This window comes from Pistacia vera, unplaced genomic scaffold, assembly GCF_008641045.1.
Source record: "Pistacia vera cultivar Batoury unplaced genomic scaffold, PisVer_v2 Contig234, whole genome shotgun sequence".
In the NCBI taxonomy this organism is placed as follows: Eukaryota; Viridiplantae; Streptophyta; class Magnoliopsida; order Sapindales; family Anacardiaceae; genus Pistacia; species Pistacia vera.
In genome coordinates this window covers 712,753-739,884 of record NW_022196040.1, presented here as the reverse complement: position 1 = coordinate 739,884, position 27,132 = coordinate 712,753, and the positions used below count along the sequence as shown (strand labels likewise).

The following is a 27,132-nucleotide window of genomic DNA, read 5'->3' as shown; positions in this document are numbered from 1 at the left end:
TGCACTAATTAGAACTAACAAAAAATATTAATAATTAATCAAACGTGATTTCCACTCACCACCTCTTTTTCTTTTTTTGATCGACCTTCTCACACTCATTCTCTGCACAACATTTTGCTGATTAGTTTTTTAATTTTGGAAGCAAAAGTTTCACCAATTTTTTGTTTTTAATTAATATCATAAAACGCTAAATAATCAGTAAAATGGGATGATTCTTATAACCTTAGGAACAAAACCACCTATCCTAAAAAAATAAAATGAAATAAATATAAAGAAAAAGTGGTTGGTGTGACATAATTAAAATAAAATAAAATGGGTAATGTAGTGAGAATGTCACTTTCCATATGATTAGATTTTTCTGTTAGTTTCATGTAAAAATCTAACTTGAAAAAGCTGCCATTTTGTTAGTTTAGTTTTATTTCTTTCTTTCTACATCAAGTAATTCAACAGGTTGAACTTGTCTGTCTCTTCGTTCTCTGTGTTAAACTAAACTAATCCTATACATTTCTGATGGCTTTCAGTTCCAACATTACCTTTTTCTTCATTGAAAATATTGTCTCTTTCATGGTTTTCTAATGTCTTCGCTCAATTTCCAGTAAATTTTTGGTAAATCTCAGTAAAATCTGATCTGGGTTCGTGAGATGTCTCAGTTCTTCCGCTAAAGATCCTTTCTTTCTTTCCCAAGAAAAGGCTTTGCAGTGAAAGATTGCTTTTTTTTTTTTTCAAAGAATTTGAGGTGGTGTGCGGAGAGTATTATGAGAGGTTGAGGTGGGTTCTTGGTTAGAAAATTGATTCATCAATGGCAGAAGAAGATTCGATAGAGCTTAAGTTCAGGCTTGCAGATGGCACCGACATAGGTCCAAGCAAGTATAGTCCGGCAGCCACTGTGGCCTCTCTCAAAGAGAAAATAATTGCACAATGGCCTAAAGGTTATACTTCTTTTTAACTCGTATTACTTCATTCAATCTTCAACTTTTAGATGACTGTTACAATGCTTTTGAATCGTTTATCTTAGGCTTTCTAATCCTTCATTAGAGATACGAAGGTTTTTCTTTCTTTCTTCTTCATTTTTTCCTTCAACTTTTTGTTCTTTTAATCTGGTAAACTCCTCTGCAGCCTGTATACAATTTAATTGCATTTCTTTACCAGTTGTTTTACAAAATTAGATGGTTTTTCCTCTATTTGATTCTTTTTATTTGCGTTTAGGTGATTAATTGAATCCTTGTCAGTTTGTTAAATAAAGATTGTTTTTGATGCCTTTGCTTCACTGATTGAAGAAAAGAACAAAACACTATATTTTAGAAATGCTGTTGCGGCTGTTATATTGATAATTTGCGAAGTCCAACATTGTGGCAGCATATTTATTCTCTTAAATGACGGATTTCGAATGCTTGTGTGATGAATTCGAGATCAAAGTTGTAAGCTTATTAATGATTTATGAGTAATGAATTGATTTCAACCTCTTTTAATTCTAGTGTGTTCTGGCCTTTCTTCTGCATGTTGTGCTCTTGACCACATATTTGTTTCTTTATTGGCAATGAGATTGACTTAAATTCCTGGGGAATTGCTATTTCAATTTGGTAGATAAAGAAAATGGTCCGAAGACAGTGAGCAATGTGCAGCTCATTCACGCTGGAAAGATACTGGAAAATAACAGGACGATTGCTGACTCTAGACTCCCAGTTGTTGAACTTCCAGGAGGTGTCATCACTATGCATGTTGTTCTGCGTCTTCCATTACCTGACAAAAACAGCAGTAATCCACGATATGCCCTGTCTTGTGATTTCATTTATCTTCTTTAATCCTATGAACAGTGTTATAGGCTTGAAATTTTGCATTTAGTTAGGTAGCTAGTATAGTACTTGCAAACCATCTGCCTTGTGTGATTGTTCTTACATAAACATCCATGATATTTCTATATATATGTAGCAATTAATCCTGAATAGCCATGTTCTTATAACAACATGGTAATGCCGATGGACCTTGATTCCCTGTGAACAAAAGAAGATTTCTAAATTTATAAAATTTTCTAACAACATGGTACTGCAACTCGCTCTTTTGCTCCATATTTTCATCTGAACACCTACCAAGCTTGCCTTAGAAATTGTGTTTAGAACCCTGAGAAATTGAAGAGGATTTTACGATTCTGGTAAATTTGTTCTACCCCAAGTTACAAATTAAGCCTGTAGTGAGCTAAAGCCTTTTTAGGAAAAACTCAAGGACACTTCCTCATTTATATTATTAGCGATAGTTCATGGATATGAAACAGCATGGTTTGGAAACACTGAAATAAATTATGGATGTGTATCTTAGAACTAACACCTGATGTACCTTTCTCAGATAAACTGCAGAATGATTTTCCAAAGAAGTCCAGGTGTTCATGCTCAATCTTGTGACTGCATGTGAAAGCTTCTGTATTGTTGTTAGAGCTTCTATATGTTCCCATTAGACGTTTACCAAAATACAGTCGGAAAATTCCTAGTGTTCGGGGAGTTCCAGGAATCCCAGGGGCTGCTGAAAGGAGAAGCTAGGAGGTCTTTGGTCAAGATGTTTATTCATTTGCTTAACCTTATGGTTTACTCAACTAAAATCCTTGCATTCCTTCATTGGTTGTGAATAAAACAAAAAGAAACAATAGGAAATCATAGGGGCGGAAAATTATCATTTCTGTTTCATTGGGGTGTTTATTGTAATTTGAGTGTTTTATGAAAGGGTAGAAGAATTATTGTTCACATGTAACTGTCATTATTTACGCACTGCTTAACGACTGTCAAGAGTTGCTGTGTTATACCTGATAAAATGCAACATATCACAGTTTCATTCTATTGTCTCGAAGCTGGGAAATGAGCAAACAAGGCTCCGTTATTATGGGACAAAAGGAATGGTGAAAATCATTAACACGGATAATTGTGAAATTGAAAGGCATGAAATGCAGAAAAAAAAAAGAAAAACAAACATATGGGTGGCAACGGCAATGATGTTTTCTTGCTTCTTTCTTCTTTCTCAGATTAAGTAGAACCAATTTAAAAAAAATTTGATTAACTATACAGCACAAGGGATGACACCACTGAGACTGCAAACGAGGGGATCGAAATGTTACAGAACTATACTTTTGGGATACCCAATGGTTTTAAATATTAGGCATAGATATTTTATTTACACAAATTACAGCTGTTTAGATATAAGCATCCCCACCAAGCTTGAAAATTTTAGCACTTTGCGGGTGGTCAGTGGCCAAGGATAATCAGTCACCGTAAAGATAACAATTAACATTGCCGGCAAGCAAGGTGGAAAGGCCAACTTCTATACTCAGGTAGTGTGTTTTCCAGAACTTGGTATATAAGCCATCATTTCAGGTTCGCTACTGTGGTTGTGAGTCTTGTGACTCGCCAAGAGAGGCTGATGAGTCCCGAAATAACGTTTGTGATCTCTTGGACGCCCGAACATTCTTGAGAGTCATCATCAGTTTCTGTCTCTCTCCTTCAACTTCTGCAAATTGTAGACTTAGCTGAGAGTACCGGTCGTGCATCTCTCTAAGTTCAGTCTCCACGGTGGCATACCTACCCTTTACATTCAACATGTCTTTGATTAGCTCATTGATGTCTCTAAAGCTTTGGAAAATTGCTTCCTCATCACTGTGTTGCTTCAAGAAAGAGCTGAACCACACAAGAATTAGATCTATTTAGATGTTTCCTCCATTCGGCTGGATTTTAAAGAGAATTAACATTGTCCATAATGTAGGGAGGTACTGTATTGAAAGAGATGGCATACCTCTGAAAATGGATGCTTGATTTTTTCTTTGCTTGCAATGCTTCAGCAAGCTCAATTTCCAATGCAAGTACCCTTTCTATTGCATTTCCATTGCCTGGGCTTTCATTGAAGAGAGGGTATATGCTTCCCAATTCTTCGTTTGCCTGAGGAACCAGCAGAATAAGTAACCAGAAGAAGTGTACTAGGATAATTTGTGGCAATTAGCAATTTAATTTACCTTATTTAACTGCATCAGCTCTCTCTGTAAACCTGGAAATTTAGGATCAAAATTATGATCACCTTGTGAAACAAGTGAATTCTCATTTTTCATCCTTTCCAACTGCAACCAGGAAATAAGAGGGGATTAAATTGCCATCAGGCATTATTCCAAGCAAATTGCATAACAGAATCCAAAAACTATACGAAATTTTTATTATGTATCATATCTCTTCTTATGCCCAACAACTGATGATATAGGACTGACTACTTGGCATAATCTCAGTTGTATTCTCATTACACAGTACACATACCTCCTCATTTAAGTGATCCATGCTAGACTTCAAACTTTGGATTCTAAAATGATCATTGACAAAAGCTAGATCGTTCATGTCATTTGGTTGCCGGTTCTCTTGATTTACTAGTGCAAGATTTGAAATTCCATTTACACCACTGGATATGAGAACGTCCTGATAAATGAATATGCAAATAGTTAGATTTTTATATTTTTTTTGGAAGGAGGGATAAGAAAGAAACCCCTACAATTGTAAGAAAGTCTGCATGCAAAATGAATGAATACACAGCAGATGAATGACAAATGAAAGTAGAAAATCTTTTACACATATTTAAACATTCATGGACCTTTGTCATAGGAGATAGGATAGATTCTAAAACAATGTGAACACATAATTAATTACTTAAAAATCACGTGCAAATTAATATCAGTTCATGACCAGAAATACAAGCAAGTGCTAAAGCATCACTTAGGAAGATTAATTTTGAGCACCAAGAGAGCTTTTAAATGGATATTAAACTTTCTACAATGAAAGAGCAAGAGCTCACTGTCTTAGTTATACAAAAAATTATATCTGAGTCTTTTACAGATCAAGGAAATATCAATAGTAATTTTAAATGCTTTATTATTGATAATTTCTTCTGGGCATTAACGTAGTGAATTTAATGTTGCACCTTAAGAGTGAGAGAAATGCAGCCAATCTTAACTTTTATTTTATATTGAGGGTCAGTCCCTCAATATATTTTTTCAGCCAACAACAGAACATTCAAAATTTATATGAAGTCACAATAATACATATGCTACATAGAAATTTACAACCTGTATGCAAAAACAATACAATAATGATGAGACAAAAGATCAGTTTGAGGATTACCTGCTCTGCTTGCACATCAATGAGTGCACTTGAACAGTTACCTTCAGCAATAGGAACCAAGCTCATGTTTTCTGAATCTTCACAATTTACTGTACTATCTTGTTCCAAATACTTGACATTCATGTCCGCTGTTGGAGCATTACTACAACCCTTGTCTGCATTCACTCTTCCATGGCTTGAAGTGCCCACAATTTTATTATTTTGGTAAATATTTCTCCCAACATGCTCATTTGACATGCAATTTTCATTGTGCAACCCATCCTTTCCTTGCTTCTGAACGTCCGAGGTGGAACTGTCGAGTAATTCTCTCATCATGGTGAGGTCAACAGACATCTGAGTCTTTTCCTCATTGCATTCTTGCAAAGAAGCTTCAAGTTTTTGTTGTTCCAGTTTACAGCACTCAAGGCTTATTAATGAACATTCAAGTTCAGACTTCAACTGGTCATAAGCATTTGTTTTTTCACGCTTCTCAGAGATTAGAGATTGTAACTCAGCCTCCAATTCCAAGATTTTCACTCCCAACTCTTCATTTTTCTTTAAGTGAGAAGCTTCAGATTTTTTTCTATTCTCAATTTCATCAATAGCATCTTGTAATTTCCAAAGCATTTCCTCGCTATGCTTTTTTGAAATAGACAGCTGAAGTTTTAGTTCTTGCAGCTTTGTTTCATGTTGTTCTTTAATAAAAGCGATCCTCAGAGACTCCTGCATAGCAGTTGCTGGTCCTTCAGACACTTTTTTTTCACGAAGCTGGATACATTCAGCTTCAGCCTTGTCTTTAAGCTCCCTCAGATGGATGGACAAGTTTTTGAATTCCTCTGTCTTTAAAAGCTGTTCAGAGAGCTTCTGAGTAAGCTCCTTGCACTGATTCTGCAATGTCATAAGTTCACCATTATATCCCTCCAACAAGGTTACTTGAGCACATACTTCATCCAATTTAGCTTCAAGTACTAAACCTTTGATATCCAGCTCCTCTCTGGAGACTATCAGATTATCAATCTCTTCTTTGGAACTCACCAACAAGTGTTTCAGCTTTTCAACTTCAACAGCAAGCTGGTTTTTCTCATGATAACTAGCCTCCACACTTACAGCCCTATTTTTGTACTCTTCAAGCTGAGCTGTTTTATCAAGCAGTACTCTGTTTTCAGCGATAGAAGCATGCATCTCAGATCTTAGTGTGTCAAGACTTGTCAACAATCTGGCATTCTCTTCATTGCACTGTACTTCACGAGCAAGACAATTACTAAGTGCATCCTCTAAATCAAGATTCTTGATCTGAAGCTCAGAGAGAAACCTACCTTTGGAGTGTAATTGCTGAACAAACTCTTCAACCCATGCCTCGTATTGAGTTCTAGTGAAAATGAATCTCACATCTGCAGCTACTAATAGTTCATGCATTTCAGACAACTTAGATTCCAGACTAGTGACAGAAGAAGATTTGTCACTAGCAGTTTTAAGGCATCTCTCAGAGTGCAACAAAAGATCGCAGACCCTTGATTTCTCCAATTCTAGATCTGATACAAGTTGCTTGAGATGGACCAGTTCAGACTTATGCCGCTCAAAATCTTGCAGCTGGTTGTGCTTCTCATCTAATTGGGAAGTAAGATCCTTAATTGTATTCTCGAATTCATCTCTCAAGCTCCTTTCATCATGCAGCTCATTCTGAAGAGACTGCAAAGTTTCTTTGGAAGTGTTGACATCCAGTGCAAGCTTAGCAGATTCCTCAGATTTATTCCATGAAGAGAGCATTAAAGCTTGGTATTCCTCAGTTAGTTCTGCTATTGTCAGCTTACTCCTTCCAACTGTGCTCTCTAAGTCTTCTCTCAAGCGTCTCTCACCATGCAGTTCATCATGAAGAGATTTCAGACTTTCTTTCAAAGCCTTGGCATCCAATGCAAGCTTAGCAGATTTCTCAGATTTATTCTGTAAAGACACCATTAAAGCCTGGTTTTCCTCAGTTAGTTCTGCTATTGTCTGCTTATTCATTTTAATTGCACTCTCTAGTTCTTCTCTCACACTTCTTTCACCATTCAGCTCATCATGAAGAGATTGGAGTCTTTCTTTGAACGTGTAGGCATCCAGTTTAAGCTTAGCGGATTCCTCGGATTGTTTCTGTAAAAAGACCATTAAAGCCTGATTTTTCTCAGTTAGTTCTGCTGTCATCTGTTCACTCCTTCTGAGTTCCTCAGTTACAATCTCTAATGCCAAGATTTCTTGAACAAAGTCCCTGTTCTTAGAACCAAGTTGGTCCAGCTCAACTTCAAGATGGTCAAGATCAGAAAGAAGTTCTCTATGCTGTTGTGCATGGCTCTCTTCAACTTCTGAACTAACCTTTAGTTTTTCTGCAATAGTTTCAACTTTTAACTGAAGATTTTGCACCAGGGCATTAGAAACGTCAAGTTTATCTACCATATCTCTTATATCATGTTCAAACTTCTTCTTTATCAACACAATATCTGATTCTGCTTTGCTTAAAGAGAATTGAGCTCTATCTTTTTCATCTATTAGAGCATTCTTCTCTTCCATGATTTGGTGAATCTTCTGACACGCATTTTGCTGTAGCTCTTCTAATTGCAATACAACACCTTGTAAGTCCTTGGAACCCAAATCCTGAACAACGGATTCTCTACAGAGAGACAATTCACTAAAACTCTCTCCATAAGATGACAACAAGTTCTGCATTTTGTTTTGCAGAAAATTGGCAGAATTCTGCATGTTTTTGTTCACAGAAGCCAGCTCATCAAACTCAGTTTTCACAGTTTTAAACTCTTCCTGCAAAGAGGAAATTTCCTGCTGAAGATTGCAATTTTCCAGAGATTTCTTCTCCAATAACTTTGCCAGCTCAGTTTTCTCAGCAGCACTGGCCTCATACTTGCTCTCAAAACTTTTAAACTCCACCATAAGGGACTCCCATTCAGCTATCTTCTGTGTAAGATGATGATTTTCACAGGTGACATCTTGTAAATTAGCTTCTAAAATTTGGTTCTGAAGAGCCATGTCATTGCACTTGGCAATGCAAGTGGCCTTGCACTCATTTAGGAAATGGATATCATTCATAGCAGTTTGCAGTCTTTCCTCCAATAATTCCTTTGACTCTGTTGATAGCTCAAGCTGGCGCATCAGTTCATCCATTTTCTCTGTCATCAGTCTAATGTCAGCACTTGCTTCAAGCAAAGATTCTTGTAGTGTCGTTGAAAAGACATCCAAGTACATATTCACAAAATGAATTTCACAAGCTTCCTCTTCTACCTTCCGATAAAGCCCTTCCTGCAAGTGGACTGATCTCTTCAAGTCTTCTAAAAGAGTATCTCCACCCAAGTGTTGTTTCTTTTGGCCAACATACTGATTCTGGCACTCCAAAAGTCTGGTGACATGAGATTCCTCAGAATTCAGCTGGTTTTGCACTATATGAGGGTGTTCTCGACTACTTGGTTGCAAGTCTTGCGACGAATCTACAAAAGCTTGCCTAATAAGATTCTCATTAGTCTCAAACATAGACAAAACTTGGGAAGATAGTAATTGAAGATCCTTCTGCAACTGGTTCACAGCAATGGAGTAATTCAAGCGTGCCCTCTTGAGTGCTGCTTCTGCACTGCAAGCCCTTCTTTCCAGATCCTTGTTGACAGACTCCAAATCACGCTTTTCTTCAGAAAACCTCAATATTTGCTCATCGAGGTCTTGGTGCATTGCCTCCATCTCAGCCTTAGCAGATGAAATCGTATACAGACAAGTGGAATGCTCATTTCTGAGATTCTGCAACTCTCCCAGCATCTGCCTCTGGTTTTCTTCCAGCTCCTGGACAAGATCTTCGTAGTAGCATTCCATCTGGTCCATTTTCTTTGCTAGGCTTTCCCGTTCAGCTTTTGACTCATCCAACTCCCTCAGGAGTTCAAAGATTTTGCCTTCCACTGCATTAGTAGCATTTATAGAATTAGGTTCATGTGAAACCAGACCAGGTATGCTAACACATTGAAGCATGTCTAACTCTGGTTGATACAATTCTGTGCCGAACCCGGTTCCCGGTACAAATTGGTCACATGTTCCTAAGTTAGGAATAGAATTTGCCTTTCCAATTCCTTGTTTGAGATCCTGCAAAAGACTGAGTGATGCCTCCAGGTCTGCCTGCAGGGACCTAAAGTCCCTCTCATGGAATCCGAGGGATGCCTTTTTCTGCAGTTCTCGTATCTTATCCTCCACAACCAAAAGTGCCCTCACCCATCCAAATTGTAGGCCTTCAAATAAATGATCCTGGTCTTTAGCAATAGCTTCTCTGTCGCTAAATGGAGAGCTTGTTTTCAATATTGTCAGCCTTCCAAGATCATCTTTCAAATTTGAACACTCTGATTTCAGTATAAGAACCTCTTTTGCCAGCTGTTCTCCAGATGCAATCTCAGCAGCAAGCATCTGAGCTAGTTTTTGTGCATCAGTGCCTATATCAGCAGCATGACTTTGCAAGGACGTTACTTCCAGCTTCAGCTCATGAATAGATGACTCAGCCACTTCCAAGCAGCCTCTAAGTCTACAATTCTCTTCATAAGCAGTTGCCAACTCATTATCCACAGAGTAGTCCGAACCCCATCCAGGAACCCAGTCATTGGTTCCCTGCACCAGAAACCGATGATCTGAGGAGTCTCCTTTCTCTTGTTGAGGACTTTGACTAAGTCCAGCTAAATCACCAGAGACGGTACTCTTAAGGCTGTCGATTTCATGTATGCTGGATGTATCTTGCTTCTCAGCATATAAGCTTTCTGAAGTATTAGAAGAACCATCAAATCCAGCAGTTGAGTCTGCATAGTCTTCATTCATCCCCACCTCTTCTTCAAGTGAGGGGAGCTCTTTGGATTTTTCTTTGAACCTAACTCTTGCACCAACCTATACTTTAAGAAAAAATGACAAAACTATTATCTCTTGATAGAAAAGACTAGTCTTTTTTAGTGATTTAACAATAGAACTTTCTAATGGCAAGCAAACACCCAATGTAACTTGGAAACACATTGACACATGAGGATATCTACTTTTACAAAAGAACTCATAATGAAAGGATATAACCTATGAAAAGAACGTGCTTATCCAAACACAGTTTCATGTATTTTATAATATGTTTGTGATGAAATTGTCATTGAAAAGCAAGTCCAGCATAAACCAAAAGACTGAGAAGCAATTAGAAAATTTTCAAATGTTAAATATATGGACTATTCAGAACAACAAAAGTAAACACACCTTCTCCATCTGATTATTCATTCCACTACAAGATTCATCAGGACTGATTTGGTCATTCCCTGTCTGTAATCCCCTCTCACTAAGTTCCCTCTGCTGCTCAAATTCTCTGCAAGAAAGACATCTTATATAAAATGGTCAAAATGGCCAAAGAATGAAATTATAATTTTTGATGAGTTACCTGAAACCAGTTTTAGAAGTTAGCAGCTGCACAGTGACCTGGCATTGAAAAAAAAAACTATGAAAAACAATATATTTGGTAACATATAAACCTCTAACAATAAAGCAAAATTATTGAAAACAAGCATGAAGGGATGAATTTGTCAACATAAATTATTGAGCAGAAACTATCTTGCAGTGAATTGATAAATTAACAAGCCAAGAATATTATGTCAGAGAAAATAAAGAATTCAACAATTCTCACATGTAATGTTGTTCCAGAATCGCAACCAAGAAGATGCAGTGCAACAACAGAAGGCTTTAATGCGTCAGCATGGTCAGCAAGGTTGATGGTGGCCTCACCAAGGATGCTAGACCGAGAAGAACCCTGGTATGATCAGATTCAGATCAAAGAATGTCAGTTATAACAAGACGATAGTGTGAATAAAATGTTAAGATATTAGTCAAAGTGCACGAATTGTCCACAAATCAGTTGATGTTGGAAACCATATATACATTGCATTTCATATAAGTAATTAAGTACACGAACAGAAATGAAAGAATTAAGATACTACCATTGCCACAACAAGCTTATAAAGCTTGTCATCATATTGTTTATTTCTAACATCTTGGAGAAGTCGTGTAGTCTCATAGATTGGATCAGCCCATTTGCAAGTCCCATTCCTCACATTTGCTTTTGTGGTCTTTGCTGTTGCCTTTCCAGAATCAGCAGGAATGAAGGATATAAATAGTTTATCCCATCCACTTTGTGGAATCTGGTTCATGCAGAAAAAAACAGATAATAGCGTCGTTTCATTTATTAAAAAAACGAGATGCATCAACAATACTACCTAAAAATGACTAAAAAGAGCAAGAGCAGCATGGAAGGTGAAACAACAACGTACTTCTAAACAAATTAATCAATCAACAAAGAAAATATATAATTCATACAAATTTTAAAAACCAAAATAAAAATAAAGCCACCGATACTAGTAGCAATGCAAATTGTATATCTACCCTATAACTTACATGTGTGGCATGAAACTGTAACCGGAAGACTACTTTTACTTTTGTCTTCTCAAGCTTCCACTTTGTAATCCTCGACATTCCTGAAAGATCGATGAATCATGAGCTGCATAGTATCAATCATCCAGTTTGATTTACGGCACTACTATTGTCAAACAAATAGGAACACTATCATGTTATTTGTGTCATAAATAAGATGGCCATTATTGACCGAACAAGTGGGAAGTCATACACATTCATTTGAGAATTCTGCTATAGTAGTAACAATATGCACAAACATTTCAATAAAAATCACATAAAGTAAAACAATTTGGCAAAATTAGCAACAAAAATGAGAACCAGAAACAAAAACAAATTGACTCAAAAGTGAAAACAAAAATTAAAATCAAAATGCAGATTTAGGAAACTCAGATTCTCAGTAGCACTACCAAATACCTGATCATATGTACGCTCAAAAGATGCATGAATCACAAAAAAGCCAATAATATAACTTTGAATCTTAAACTAAGCTCAACTCAACTAAATTAGTCAACCCAGTTTGACTTAACATTTCTACAGAAACCTACACAAGATCCACAAACTTTTTCTGCCCATTTTTTCAGTAACCAAATAGAGAGTGATGCAAAAAAATTTGAACTTCGAACTCCAATTTCGAGATTTATAGAAACACATACCTTGATAGAAGCTTCCGCTAACGCAAAACCCAGAAAAAAAGTTTAAATGCCCGGTTGAAAACTCTTCGATCCAAATCTTAATCACCAAAAATAAATAAACAAATTCAAATTCAAAGTTTCACTTCGCAAAACGACAAACAAGAACGAAAAACAATGCCAATATTATTGACAGTGTAATCTTAAAAGAGGCAAAAGACTGACACAAAACTAAATAGAACCAGCGAATGAGTTAAAGAGAATCCAAAACCAAGTGACTAGCTAAATGCGGAAAAATGCAGACCTAAAGAGCTCATAACAAAGCAAATTTTTTTTCCAATTTAAAAAAAAGTAAAAAATATATTATTGATGTTTATAACTTTATATTTCTTCAACAAAACGCCAAAACCCCACTAGGAGAAATTCACCGGATTTGACAGGAGAAGAAGAAAAAAGGTCAGTGAATAGACAAAACGTCAAAACAAGAAAAGAAGAGACAAATGCAGTAAAAGTTGACACTTGAGAATTACTACCACAACTAAGATCTTGAAAGAATTATTAATAAATATGATAAATATGATAATAATAATGGGTAGGTACCTAGTAGTTGTGTTGTGGATCTACAGCTGCTTAATTTGGAAGGAATAGTAGAGAGAATCTTTAGTGTGAAGGGTTGTGTAAGAGAGAGAAAGCTGTTTTGTGCTTGTGATTTATCTTGTCAAAGTGTTTGTGTTAGCGTTAACGTTAATGTACATGTGTCTTGTTGGGTGGGATTTTTGGGAGTTGGCGTAAATAATCAGTTAATTAAGGTGCTGATTAATGACAGATTAATAGGGCATTAAGCTTTAATTTCAAGGTGAAATGGAGGTGTGATTGAAGGTGAAATATCAGCTTTCAGAAAAATTAGTAGTATTAATTAAAGAATAGAGACATCCCGCCAAAGCCTCTCTGATTAATAAACCTATTTTTGTCAATATATTATTATTAGATTTTTCATTGCTTAATTTAATTGGTTAATCCAGAAAGTATAAAGATGATGATGATGCTTATGTGGGGTTGTCTGGATTTCACTGGAAAGCCACTTTGTTTTGTTCTTCCGATTGGTGATTGATTTGAAAATTAGGGTCTCATTTATGAATTAAAAAAGTGCCCTTATGGGTTCAACTTCGCACAAATTCTGCAAATGGGTTCAATCCAAGTTCACGAATTTGGACATGTCTATCTTTACCATTGTTTTCTTTTCTATGTTCAATATCAACTTTATAATAATTTGTACGAGTAAATCACTTTTTCCCACCAAAATAATTGTTTAATGATATTTTTCCGTCTACAGACTTTTTAAATATCACTTTGTTATCTAAATTTATATTCTGATACCGCATACAAAGCAACTCGGTTCAGGTTATAGCGACTTTCGAAGAAGAGAGACCGATGAGTCTTTTGGTAGTAGAAAATTAGATTTTGATGATTGAGATTGATCGAAATTTAACTTGAAAAGAGCAGTTACGTAAACCCTAATCACTCAATTGCTAACGATTAACAGGATCGACAAAAGTAGGGTTTGAGAAGTTTTAGTGAGTGGTGATTGGGGAAGAAAATAGTTGTGATCTGGGGTCACAACAAGTCAACGATGCCAGAATCGGAATCATAATATAAATTTAGGTAATAAAATAATATTTTAAGAGTATGTGGGTAGAAAAATATAATTTCTCTATTATTTTTGTGGGAAAAAGTCGTTTACTCTTCCTTATAAATAAATAGTCCTTACTTTTTAAGGTAAGTTTTATGCTCAATGCAATGGACGGCCTTCAATGATAGAGGTTATAAATTTTTAACTTTAACATTAAGAAGTAAATATATTCATTCATTAATAATGATAATTATGAATGGTAAAAGAGAAAATGTATATGGATTTAATTGTGTTTTCACTTTTATAAAGTAGACATGAATATTAGCATAAAAAACCTTACACTCTTTTGCTATTTTCCTTTTATTCAAGATAAAGCGTACATAATTCATCCATATAAAATACGAATTTAAATTAATAAGCTTTAAATTTGTATATCATTATCATAAACACTATACTAATTATGTGTTTAAATCTAATGTTAGTAGGCCTTTAATGTTTAACAAAACAGCCGTTGATATTTTCACCAAGAAAAAAAAGAAGTTGATATATAAAAAAAATATTAAAAGAAGATGTCCTAGTGCACATAATAGTTGTCTTTGAAAATATTTAGGGGGTGTTTGGTTGGAAGTTATCTCCCATTCATTAACGAGGTAATCAGGTAATGTCATCTTATATTATCATGTTTTGTTGTCAAGTAATATAAAATTTTAATAATCTTTTAAAATCAATATTAATTGTTATTGGTAATATAAGTGGTAATCTAATTACTTTTTTTTTTTTAGGTATTTTAAGATTACTTAGTAATATTAATTTTGTTACAGTTTTATCCCTTATTAATAAAAATTTTGGACAATGGTATCCTTATTTTGAAATTAACTTACATGAACCTTCAATTACAATTTTACCCCTAATTAATTAAGTTTTTTTGACAATAATGTCATTGTATTTAAAACAAATTGCATGTCACCCAAGACCCCCCCCCCCCCCTCTTCCCCCCAATAACCACTGTCGACCATCGTGGTCGGTTGTGCATCGATCTAGTAGTTTCCAGCCAGATACTAGCCATTAACAACGACCATAAATCTGGCTAACTGGTAGTATGCCGTTTCGATGACTGCTAGTAGTGGCTTAGGGTAGGTAGGGGTAATTTTGTTAGAAATTAAACTTTTGTGTGGCTGGGGTGTGTTAGCGAAATCTCAAATGTAGGGGTTAAAATAAATAATTCAAATAATAATAATATTATTATTATTATTATTATATTAATGTTTAAAAAATAAGAGAATTTAGTAATCTATATAACATATCACTTATTTATTCCTTACAATCAAACATATCAATATAACATACTCATCAATTTAGTACAACCTAACCAAATTCATTTTACTAAACTTTCTCAATGATCTTCAAGTAATTTATCTTTTCATTAATATAAGTACATAACATTATCAATAATACAATATTTTTTTAAATTAAACCCACCGTGAAAGTGTTGGTCCTGTTGGAGGTGTAGGCTCGAGAATGCATGAATATAGCGATGTGGGTTCACGTTGAGTGGCCTAAATGGGGCTTATTGCAAGTGGGTCTGGTTGGGTTTTTCAAATTAAAATCAGTAGAGAAACTGACTCTGAGAACATCAAGATATGGCACAAGTACTACTCACCCATTCCATTGGTTCTCCTTTATCAGGTGCACCTTACACGTGATACCATACGGGATACGCGTGTTTCAAGATTTATTTGACTGCCTTTTTCTATTCAAAATGTTATTTATTAAATAATAATGGTGAAATTTAAAAATTAGTTAATTAATATAAAATCCAAAATTCAAGAAGAAATTCCAAATTATAATAAAGTTTTGTATGTTTGAGCTTGTGATATTGGTGGGTCCACATTCACCTAACAAGTAATCTTGGATTGAATGAGACTTTGAGACTATCATAAATCACTTTTACCCACTTCAATTAGATCCATTGCAATTGTGACATATGGTAAGTGCCATGTGAATTGTGATTATAAAAAGATAATTGTGTGATACTTTTTGTGAGGTGAAAATGAGTTTTTTTTTTTTTTTTTTTTTTATGTTTAAGGTTTTTCGACCAGTTTACTGTATCTCAAATAATTTTCAGAAACCCTTGAATTATAGATCGATAAGAATTAATGGCTATCTTATTAGCGTTAAATGGAAACTTAAACCATGATCTCTTAATGATATATCTAAAAGCCCCGATCAAACTATTAACTATTCAAAGTAGTTAATAAAAAATAGTTTTGAGGTTCACTAGATGGCTAAAGTGGGCTGAGGTTTCTTGTAATTATCAACATATATCATTACGTATAATTTTAGTATGCCCATTATTGCAATTTATATGCTATTGGTGTACAGAAATTAAATTATTTACAAAACTTGACGTATTGCTTATGTCGCTCCAAGGATATTGAAAAAAAAAAAGAACCATTCAATCTACCACATATATGAGATAATCAAGTATATAAAAAAAAAAAAAGAATTTCACACTTTCTATTTCTTTTTCTGTCGGTATTTTTTTCTACTTTTTTGTTTCATACACAAAAACTACATAATTGAACCTTCCTCAGTATATGAGAAAAGAAAAATTAAATAAAGCGAATCATTAGCATGCGTATCCAAGCTATGAAATTAAATCCTGAACGTAACAAGTCTCAGCACAGGCTACAATTAGAGACTACTCCATACAATTAATTGGACAACCCAACAAGCTTTTATAATCCCAATTTCGCATCGACTTGCAGCTTTTCTTCACACTCTGCTGATGAAACCTTGGAAGAAGGGGTCTTCTTCTTGGATACCCAGAAGAAACATCCACTCGGGGTTTCGTTTTCATCCACGACTACATCATTCGCGCCCTTCTGTTTCTCCATTTTCTTCATTTTCTCCTTGTGCAAAGCTCGCATGGCGTAAGCTTCTGCTAGACTGACTCCTGCTAGACCAACTCCAGACATAGCCATCAACACTGAAGAAAATACAACCCTCTTAACTTGGAACAACACTTGAATATCTATCCGCAGAACAAAAACTTGAACGTGTAGAAGAAGATTTGATTTGATGAAGTAAAACGATCAGGAGAGTGTCAATTTATAGGCTTCTGTACGCCCATAAGTCAAATAAATAAAGTGGGGACGGGAAGCAAATTCTCTTATGGCTGCCTTGTTGGCCAAGCTATGAATTTGACTTGCGAACTTTCATGCGTTGTGTGGCGGAAAAGTCGCGTTTCCTTCCAATAGAAACGTGTGAGGAAGACAGGAAGTACGTACGTCAGCCTATATGTGTCAAAGGTTGGGGTGGGCCATAGCGTACGTAAGCAAAGACGTGGCAGAATTAAATAAACCGTTCTCGAAGACCAATAAATTATAAAACTGACATTTACATCCTTGTCAGAGTCAGTAATCGTTTGAATTTCTTTTTTTAAAAACTGTTAATTTTTATATTCTTATAATTAACAAATTTGTTCTAAACTTTTAACAGAGTTGTCAGCTAACAGATGTTTATTTTTTATAAAAAATCAACGAACTTATATAAAATAAAATAAGGAGTTTTAAACTTTTGCAAAAGAAATAAATTANACGTGTGAGGAAGACAGGAAGTACGTACGTCAGCCTATATGTGTCAAAGGTTGGGGTGGGCCATAGCGTACGTAAGCAAAGACGTGGCAGAATTAAATGTACTGTTCTCGAAGACCAATAAATTATAAAACTGACATTTACATCCTTTTCAGAGTCAGTAAGTAATCGTTTGAATTTCTTTTTTTAAAAACTGTTCATTTTTATATCCTTATAATTAATAAATTTGTTCTAAACTTTTAACAGAGTTGTCAGCTAACAGATGTTTATTTTTTATAAAAAAATCAACGAACTTATATAAAATTAAATTAGGAGTTTTAAACTTTTGCAAAAGAAATAAATTTAAAAAAAAATTGGTAGCTAATAATAAGGACTTAAGTGTTATTTTCGGATTCTACTTAACGTAACGTAACTGCTATTTAGATTTTAGACTTAACCTGTGGAACCAATATGAAGAGTTAACTCATAATATGTAGTATGTAGGGGTGTTCAAAAGAATCGATTAGAATCAGAATCGACGAGTACTCAAGATTTGGTTATGGTTCTTACCCAAAATTGATCGTCAACATGTAGGTTTCAGTTTCAAATTTTTGGAACTGTCACTGTGCTATTCTGATTTCGGTTCTTACAATCAAGAACTAGAACCGAAACTGGGAACTAAGACTAATATAAAATTAAATTAAATAGTGGAAGGTTGATAAAAACTTTTGTAGAAAAAATAATGTGAATACATTTATATTTATATTTTATAACATTTGAAGTAAGTTTGTTTGACTTTTGAGAATCTACCTTTACAAAATAATGGAGTTTGTAATTTGTAATTTTATTTTTATTAACAAGTATCCGGTAGAGTGGTATTTATCGGTTTTTAAGGGTTTTTTTGCTATTTTAAAATATTTTGGGGGGTAATAAATTTTATTGGGTACCCAAAATCAAAACAAAAATCATTATTATATGTTTCGATTCTAATTCCAAATTTCAAGAAACCACCAATTCTGATTCCTAAAAAAAATGCAAGATACTTTAAACCGAATTCCCCTTAACCTAATAGTATGTACTTACGTAAGCAAAGTTTGGGCGAGCGCCAAATGTTTTGGTAAAATGCCCATTACGTGGAACCACTAGGCTGAGTTGAGTTGACTACTGTTGAGTGACTCAACAGTGTTAATGGGAGTCTGTTGAGGTGTGTGTCTACAGATCTGTACTAATTAACCGAACGAAGCGAGTCTAATAAAACAATCACAAAAGCTGAAAGATCAAATTGAGATTTCAAGGCTTCGATTTCGATAGACAAATTGAGATTAAAACAAACGTTCAAACCCAGTCAACCAGCTTAGTATTTTAACCAAATATTAGTTACATTATAGAAAATAGACTCATCTCATAACCTTTTTTTTTTTTTTTTTTTTTGTGTATTGATACAAAACATAGTATTAAAAAAGGAAAATTGACTCATCTTATTACTTGTTTTTTTATTTATTGATATATGAATTACACATATACAAGTCTAACTAATTTATTGACTCAATAAGCGGTGCTCATACTACATATACTGGAACCTAGACACTTTCACCTCGAGCAGAAATTGCCAATATATATATATATATGAATGATGGAGCTAACATGGCATTTGATTCCAGTCAAATTAACCTTCGTTATCCCGTTGCTCTACTTCTTTCCCAGAATAATCCGTAGTCAACACTTGTGAATGAACCTTCTTAACCTTCCATAGGAAACAACCACTAGAATTTTTGTCTTGTGAATCAACACCTTCAATCTTGCCTCTTTCTTCTTTCTTCATTTTCTCCTTTTGCATCTTTCTCAGCACATATGCCTCGGCAAGACAAGACCCGGGAGACGCCATCGTTTAGCAGTATTTGATCAGATACCTAAATTATATGGATTGGAATTTTGAAATTAATGTGATTTGTGTAAGTGTGATGAGTTTGAAAGGATTAATTTATAGGGGGTTTCTACTTGGGGAGAAAGCAAGTAATTGGCTTTTTATTAATTTATTACTAGCGTCAGGAGGCATGAAGATGAGGACGTGTTTGTTGACGTTTCTGTTAGGGGCGGCATTGGCGTTCTACTTTTACATATTGACAAAATTGAAGTAGGGACATCTAAAAGTGGTCCTTCTTGTGGATTGCTATGTCAAGCTTAATGACCAAGTTATTACTATTTGCTAGATGTGATTGAATTAAATTCTATTATTTATATCCCTGAAATGCGATAGGCAATTGATTTTTCCAATGGTCAGCTAGAATCGGCTCATAATTCCAGTTAAAACTAAAAAAAATAATAAACCATGTAGGAAGTCTTTATTGTCTTTATTCTTGTATAGGGAGCGGCAGCTAACCATATTAAAGCATTTCACCAGGGAGATGTTCTTGCTTGAAGCATACGAAAATCTAACCCGGGTCATACTATTACATCAACGTCTAACTTTGGGTCATAAAAAGATTTGATAATATAAAATTATCTATAAATATTTTTTGAGCCTCCTGGAAGCTTCAAGTATACTTTGTTTATGCCCAAATGAACTGACTCTGATATATTCTTCGCCGCCAGGACCGAATCCGCAACCTGGAACAGTGACTATGTGTGTTTTTTCAAGAATTTCTGCGAATACATCCCAAGAACTCATGCCTGGAAAATGCACCCATGCGTAAGGGGCGTTCTTCCCACCGTAAACCTTAAACCCAAGTGATTGAAATGCATCAATGATTATCTTGGCATTGTCCTTATAGTAGTCAACTACACTGCTCAAAGCCTGAAACAAATTCAACAACAGGGAAGAAGTAATTATCTCCAGCATAATGTGAAATTATCAGTAGCAATGATTAAATTTGGATTACCTTTGACAATTTCTAAGATAAATTTTCACTGGATTGAAACTTTAGTATAGACAATAATTCAAATGTTACATTTATAAAGTCGGATACTCAAAAGTATATGAACTTAAATTCTATGATTTTATGTTAAGGGAGGTTTGAGGACACCATTTTTTCTATAGAAAACATGATATAGTTTTTCATAATTAGATTAAGTGAATTCAATAAAATTTATATAACTGATACAAATTGATGATACCACAAGTCAAATTTAATGTCAACTATATATGCATTAGTCTAAGAACAACTCAAAATTTTAAGTATGACTGTTCAACCTACCACTTTTTTGTAAATTACTGTTAATGTTCACTACAATTTCACAAGACAAGACATGAATTGGAAAAGGAATTTGATCAGCTACCTGGTAGCCATCTGGAGTAAGGCATGCTAGGCCTCCAGCCTGTGAAATATTTGAAGCACCATTGAAGCAAGTGCACACAATGCGGTCAAAGTCCTTTATGATTGGATATCCATTAGAATAACACAGCTCTTCAGGGACCACTGTCCAACCAAGGCGGACACCTGTGAAACCAGCGAATTTGGAGAAGGACGAAATTTCGATGGCTACCTATATTGTCATATAATAAAGGCCAAGTTAATTATCACAAAAAAAAAAAAAAAAAAAAAAAATATTGCATCAAAAAGACTATTTCTTATAGACGGACCTCTCGGGCTCCAGGAATTTCAAAGATTGATCTGGGGCTTGAGTCTGTTATATAAGCAGAATATGCGGAGTCATAAATTATTATTGATCCATTCGCCTTTGCAAACTCCACTAATTGTTTTAATTGCTGCCAAGATGCAGCATGACCAGTTGGATTGTTTGGAGAACAAAAGAAAATGATATCTGTTCTCGGAGTAGTTGATAAGTCGGGAAAAAAATTACTCTCAGGTCCACATTTCATGTAAGCAATTTTCCTGTATTTCCCAGTTTCTTGTTCGAACTTGCCAGCTCGACCAACAATGACGCTAGAATCTATATATGCCTGTTCCAAACACATAGTCCATTAACATGGTCCCCGGGTCCAAAAGTTTCAATCAAATTCAATATAAATATCACTATCATAATAACTGCTTAGGGCTGCTTAAGTTTCCCGGAAAATCAGAGTAATGCAATGAATTTAAATTATCTAGAAAAATATTAAAGATTAAAGATGTGGTCAATTATTTCAAAAGAAGTTTTGCACAAAATCCAAAGCGTCCTCAAATATTACCGGAAAACTTGGGTCCTGAACAGCCACTGTTACATTGGATCCAAGAAGCATCTGTTGAGAGCAAATGCGTAAGTCATCAGGTTTGTAACATATAATTCAGCAGAAACCGAGTTAAATAAAAAGAAAAAACGAATTACAACATATGCTGCAGAACCTAAGTTCTCATACCTGGAGGCGAGAAATATCACACTGAGCACCATCTGATACAAATATTTCTTCACCTTTTATGCCCATATCTTTGTAAAGTTTTTCTGCAATTGCCACTCTTAATGCCTACAAATTAAAAGGGGCAAAGAAGTTTAAGTTTCTTAAATGAACATGACAAACTATATGAATTCTATTCATGCAAGCAGAAAAGAGCCCAGGGGATGCAAACATCTACTTAACAAGGATCAATCTATCTTTTTCCCATTTATTCAGTCATGACAACTTTTCTGAAAAACAAAATTATATTAATTCTTTAAATGAAATATTAGGATTACAAGTTCAGACTCTGGTAAAAACACTTGATTAACTTGTGTCAACACAAGCAAGTTCTCAGGCTATTCTTGAATATAACTGTGAATAAAACTTTGGAAACTGTTAACGAGGGAAAATAAATTGTTATTTTTATTTTTCTTGACCAGGAAGTCATTTTATTTCCACAAACTACAATGGTTTTACCAGCAAAAATCATCAAGGTGATGCTTTCGTAAGATCATAGCACTTAAAAACATGTTGTCGTCAGCAAGCTGACGCCTGTTTTTCCCATTTAACATCTTGTGACAAACGATGTATTTTGTCGCAAACAAATGTTCTTGTTGTTGCTATTCATTTGTTTTATCCTTAGCTATTTGATTTTCTTATGATATTCATGATTTCTAAAGTAATCCATAAAAGTGAAGCTTCATGAAGATTTGACCAGTCAGGGATGCTAACCAGGTATGCACTACCCACAACTTGATAAAAGTAGAAAGTTGAATGCATAGAGACATCAGTATTCAGCAAAAGAAAGTGTTTTTTCTCTGGGGCTTCTCAAGTATACTCGATTTCTAGATCTAATAAAAGCCCCTTTAAACTTGTTAGGGTCACAACAGAAAACATGTTGGGGACCATATCCGCATAAAGCTTTACCAAACGAATCAATAATAGCTTATGAGAAACAGAAGAAGAAGACAGGATCCAGAAAGAAATTAATTAACGCTTTAGCTATATATTTTGTCCATATATACATAGAGTTGTGACTCAGGTTACAAACATTTATCAATTATCACGATTTGCATCTCAAACAGTGCACGGCTTGGACGGTGGTTGTGTGTCAGTTTTTCTCTTATCAATTATGAAGAAAAAAAGACCAAAGAATATTGTAAATTTTAATGCTCTTCTAATTAATATTCACAAATATTTAGAAGCAGCAAATTAAAGCGTAAAATACCATGTTGCCTTGCTCAGCTCCATACCCTTTGTAACCCTGAACTGTTGATAGAGCAAGTGCATGCTGCAAAACAGAAAAGACTTAAGCTGCTTATTTTTCAAAGATAACCCAGGAGAGCAATCATCCGGAACAGCAAACGGAGAAAAAAATAACAGGTGTAGAAATGTGTGTGCAGAGACTGTAAAAGTATGCTGATTTCAGGTAAGGAGGTTTTCTTGGGAAATACTTTCGACATTTGAGGATGTATAGAGTAAACAAATAATCTGAGAACATGTAAAATTAATTCTTAATTCCCACAAGTGAGAATTAATTTTCAGGAAAATCATTTCATCTAAACGGAGCCATACTGAGTTACCTCAGCCATTGCGGTTGTTATCATTTCAGGTATAGGTTCTGTAGTGTCACCGATACCAAGCCGTATAAGTTTTGCATCGGGATACTTCCTGGTGTGTTCAGTCTCATGCATTAATATCTGGTCAAGAAACAATCATAATAAATGTCAAGAACTTAATTAAATGTTTTTGATGAATCATCTAATTAATTCAAATGAAGCCATGGAAATAAGAACAGACTAGAATCAGAAGTGTGATACTTCAAATATAAGCTTGAATTACCATGCATGCATGAGAAGATCAAGTAACAAAGCCAAGGAAAAACAATTTAATTTAACACAGTTGACTATAGCGCCGGGATGGTCTTAAAATTCCCTCACCTCAGGAAACAAATATCTAGTGCGCAGGCTCTCCATATTGACATTACGTGGGACTTCAGTGAAATGACCTGAGATCACATTATTGCATTGCATATCAAATATCACTCTTTAAGCCATAAAACAAGTTGCATAGATCATTCCATGGACTTATTATTAAAGACCGAACATATTCAAGTTTGTTAAAGATATATAAAATTCATATTTTGTTGACCGAATGCAAGAACGATATTCCATTCATAAAAGCTTAAAATATATCGTTAGGGAGATGCATTGTCACAGCAACCTACCAGGTTTCCACTGATTGTTGGACTTTGAACTGCAAATCAGCCAATCAAATGAAGAGACATAAATCAGCATATCTTGAACAAGAAATAACATAGAAACTTTGGCGAGCTAAATAATAACAATATCATGTACGGACTGTATCAACCTGTTCCAATTCTTTCTAGGTTGTAAAATAGTTGCATGTGGTATGCAAATGCGTGAAGATAACATTGTAGAGTAATAAATAAACTGTTTCAAGCTTTTGCTCTCTTATATATTGAGTTTGCGCAATGTAGAGTTATATGTGTGCAATAAATATAATGAATGAGCTGTCTCTCTTATGAGTCTGTGATAAATGGCAACTACCATAATGCTATTTATATAAGTACTATAGCAGTGGGAGAGTGCCAAATAGTCCACAATTTAAATAAACATATGGGGCCATACAAAAAGTGGATTAAATTCATCCACCATGACTTTCTATGGAGGTTCCCGGAAACAAACAAATTAATATGAAATCATGAAGCTGCTTACGATAGCCATTCCATCTTTCTTTAGTTTTAAACAGCCCCCTGGACAGTGACATCCAAAGATGCTTGAATTCCATTAGCTGAACAAACCTAAATTTCCACACTATACCCACCTAATTCAACACATTTTTCCAATGGAAAAATTCAGCAGTACAGATCATTCCTTGAACCTACCAATGTTTTCGAGTTGCACACAAAGTAAAGAGGACTTCTTCATAAAATAGAGAAGGGAACGTCTTGTTAATTACTTCCAAAAGTGGGACGACGGGCCAATCAATTGAAAGGCTACAAAATAACTACAATCAAAAAAATAATTTGAAAATTCATCTATTCGGTCACATGGCACACAGCTCTCTTTGCACATGGAACAAGACCGTTGGCTGCTTAAAAAAATAGAAACAAACTGTCTATTGAGTGGAGTCGTGGGGGATTTGGGTTGGAACTAACATCAAGGCCGAACTACATCTTCCCACGCAAAGTTTGCCTTTAAGACAATTTACTATCCAAAAAGCTTCAAAATAACAATTATCCACTTTCCGTTAATATCTGTTAATGAAATCTGTTGACTGACATTAATAGGGATTGTAAAAACAAAAATACCCTTTCCTCTCTAAATCCCAAACCCAGACTTTTTAGGCCGGATGGCCACCATCTCCGACGGCTAAACCTTGTCGTCCCCCACAGCCTAGCAAGCAACTGCCAAGTGCCAACGTCCTCTCTCCCTGTAACAACATCCACTCTTGACGGTCCCACCCTTACACGCCACATAACCGAAGCGAAATAGCAGACAGGGCAAAGCCTGCCTACTACGGATACCGCTGCTGCACTCACCAGCGAATCCCTCAGAACCCCCAAGAGCAGCGGCCCGTATAAGAAAACCAGACCTGCCAGAAAAGGACAAGAGCAAAACACCCCACTGCCAACCTAGACAGATCGAAAAACAGAAGCCTAAAACCCACACACCCAGCCTGCCAACAACAAACACCAGCCCACATCCAAAGCACCCCCGACTGGACATAAACACATTCACGATCCGCTGCATTCAAGCAACAAAATCATAAACTCATCAGTCATCAGTCATCATCATGATCTCACAACATTTAATACTAAAATCATAAATTCATTTCAACACCATAGTCATAGACCAATAATCCAAAGCAAATCATATTAGAAAAAATAAAATCACACACCCATAAATTTATTATTAGAAAAGAAGTTATGATAGTAGTTTTGAAGAAAATGGGAGTGAAGAAGGAGGAGAAGAAAAAGCTGTGAGTGTAGAATATACCATGTCAATCCGGCCAAATCGCACCGGCCGGCGTGATTCCGGTCAAATGCATCCGGCCGGGTGCGATTTAGCCGTATGGGGGGAGATGAAGAAGATGAAGACGGGAGTAGGGTTTTTCTTTTTTTTGGTTATGTATAGAGGTAAAGTGACGTAATTATTGTTTTTGAAATTACTATTCTATCCCTCTTCAGTTATATTTAACGGATGAAATTAATGGAAAGTGTATAATTGTCATTTTGAAACTTTTCAGGTAGTGAATTGTCTTTAATGCAAACTTTGGCTGGGAGGATGTTATTCGGCCAATCAAATATTGAACAGTTGATTCATGGTGATGCTGTCTTTAACAAAAAGTCCGCCACTTATATTACACATGCAGACGAATGAGTCCACAACTAATATTGAAGTACTCTAACCACTCATCGATGATAAGGTGGTTGAATAGAGATTTTTGAATTATTATTCAAGAGGTCATAAGTTTGACTCACTTTAAGGATGATTACTAAAGATTTATTTGACGGTTAACTTTAGGGTCTCCAAGATTAGTTGAAGTACACTCAAACTAAATCAGACACCGATAAAAAAAAAAAAAAAAAAACCTTTATTTTTATTTTTACGTAAATTCATGGTTGTATAATTGATAAATTTCTCCTGCTAAGCAACTTCCAAGTGACTTGAGCAAACATTTCTCCGAAAGTTTCCTTGAGAATATTCATGACTAGCTACTGACTAAAAGCATACGCTAACGGTCTCCCTTTCCTTGAAGTTACCTCACTATGTGGATAACATAATATAACCCATCAGTTGAACATAACTAAAGCAATGAAGAAAAACTACAAAACAAGACAAAGAGGAAGAAGCTATGAAAATCTTGAATCTGAACCATGCATTTGATTTGAGGTTAGAAAAGTCTGCTTTAACACATGGTTAAAATTTTCCAAAAGTCTATGATTAATCAATTAAAAATAAACATACCCTTTGAATTGTTTATTCCGTTTTAATCAATCATGCATATCACCTAACAATATATGTAAATCCTTAAAGTCTCGAAGATATATAATTTTTTAGTTCATCATAGTTTGGAATATTTCATCACTATCTTCTTGTCCTCTTATTTCAGCATTATGTAGTTTAATTCAGCAATATAACAAGTTTATTTTAATCAATTTACATGTTTTTTTTCAAGTCAAACTAATATTCTAATATATTTTAAAAAATATTTCTAATATTTCTATGGATTTTAATCCAATTTTCACATTCAATGACATTAATTTATAACAATTTGAAAAGAAAAAAAAAATTATAGCCCACTTGTTTTTTTGAGAAAAATAAAAATACATTCAATATCATTGACTACCCTATTACGCAATTTTAAGAAAAAAAAATTAATTTATTCCAAAGCCAATCAG

The 27,132-nt window shown here is 34.9% G+C and overlaps 4 protein-coding genes across 5 annotated transcripts; 1 reads left to right on the top strand and 3 right to left on the bottom strand.

Annotated features, from left to right (window-relative positions):
- Positions 1 to 418: 418 nt before the first annotated feature.
- LOC116131478 (membrane-anchored ubiquitin-fold protein 6) lies at positions 419 to 2,917 on the top strand. The gene is made up of 3 exons (XM_031417122.1): positions 419 to 929; positions 1,585 to 1,755; positions 2,341 to 2,917. The coding sequence occupies exons 1-3, from the start codon at positions 800 to 802 to the stop codon at positions 2,394 to 2,396; spliced, it is 357 nt and encodes a 118-aa protein (XP_031272982.1). The 5' UTR covers positions 419 to 799; the 3' UTR covers positions 2,397 to 2,917.
- A 55-nt stretch (positions 2,918 to 2,972) lies between these two features.
- Positions 2,973 to 11,620, bottom strand: LOC116131477 (myosin-9). 2 transcript variants are annotated; one of them, XM_031417120.1, is made up of 10 exons: positions 11,538 to 11,620; positions 11,084 to 11,284; positions 10,774 to 10,896; positions 10,531 to 10,568; positions 10,353 to 10,458; positions 5,136 to 10,004; positions 4,281 to 4,436; positions 3,989 to 4,090; positions 3,772 to 3,914; positions 2,975 to 3,656 (listed from the first exon to the last, which is right to left on the bottom strand). In XM_031417120.1, exons 1-10 carry the CDS (start codon positions 11,613 to 11,615, stop codon positions 3,362 to 3,364), a joined length of 6,111 nt encoding a protein of 2,036 aa, XP_031272980.1. In that variant the 5' UTR covers positions 11,616 to 11,620; the 3' UTR covers positions 2,975 to 3,361. The 2 variants fall into 2 exon arrangements, with proteins under 2 accessions (XP_031272981.1, XP_031272980.1); XM_031417121.1 differs by lacking the exon at positions 4,281 to 4,436 and having other exon boundaries at positions 2,973 to 3,656.
- An 8,097-nt stretch (positions 11,621 to 19,717) lies between these two features.
- LOC116131571 (probable LL-diaminopimelate aminotransferase, chloroplastic) lies at positions 19,718 to 24,167 on the bottom strand. Its single transcript, XM_031417223.1, has 10 exons — positions 24,075 to 24,167; positions 23,932 to 23,960; positions 23,645 to 23,712; positions 23,288 to 23,404; positions 22,933 to 22,995; positions 21,687 to 21,791; positions 21,519 to 21,569; positions 20,970 to 21,290; positions 20,666 to 20,872; positions 19,718 to 20,183 (listed from the first exon to the last, which is right to left on the bottom strand). The coding sequence occupies exons 1-10, from the start codon at positions 24,137 to 24,139 to the stop codon at positions 19,893 to 19,895; spliced, it is 1,317 nt and encodes a 438-aa protein (XP_031273083.1). The 5' UTR covers positions 24,140 to 24,167; the 3' UTR covers positions 19,718 to 19,892.
- An 809-nt stretch (positions 24,168 to 24,976) lies between these two features.
- On the bottom strand, positions 24,977 to 25,760 carry LOC116131479. The gene is made up of 2 exons (XM_031417123.1): positions 25,727 to 25,760; positions 24,977 to 25,474 (listed from the first exon to the last, which is right to left on the bottom strand). The coding sequence occupies exons 1-2, from the start codon at positions 25,727 to 25,729 to the stop codon at positions 25,124 to 25,126; spliced, it is 354 nt and encodes a 117-aa protein (XP_031272983.1). The 5' UTR covers positions 25,730 to 25,760; the 3' UTR covers positions 24,977 to 25,123.
- Between the last annotated feature and the right edge of the window lie 1,372 nt (positions 25,761 to 27,132).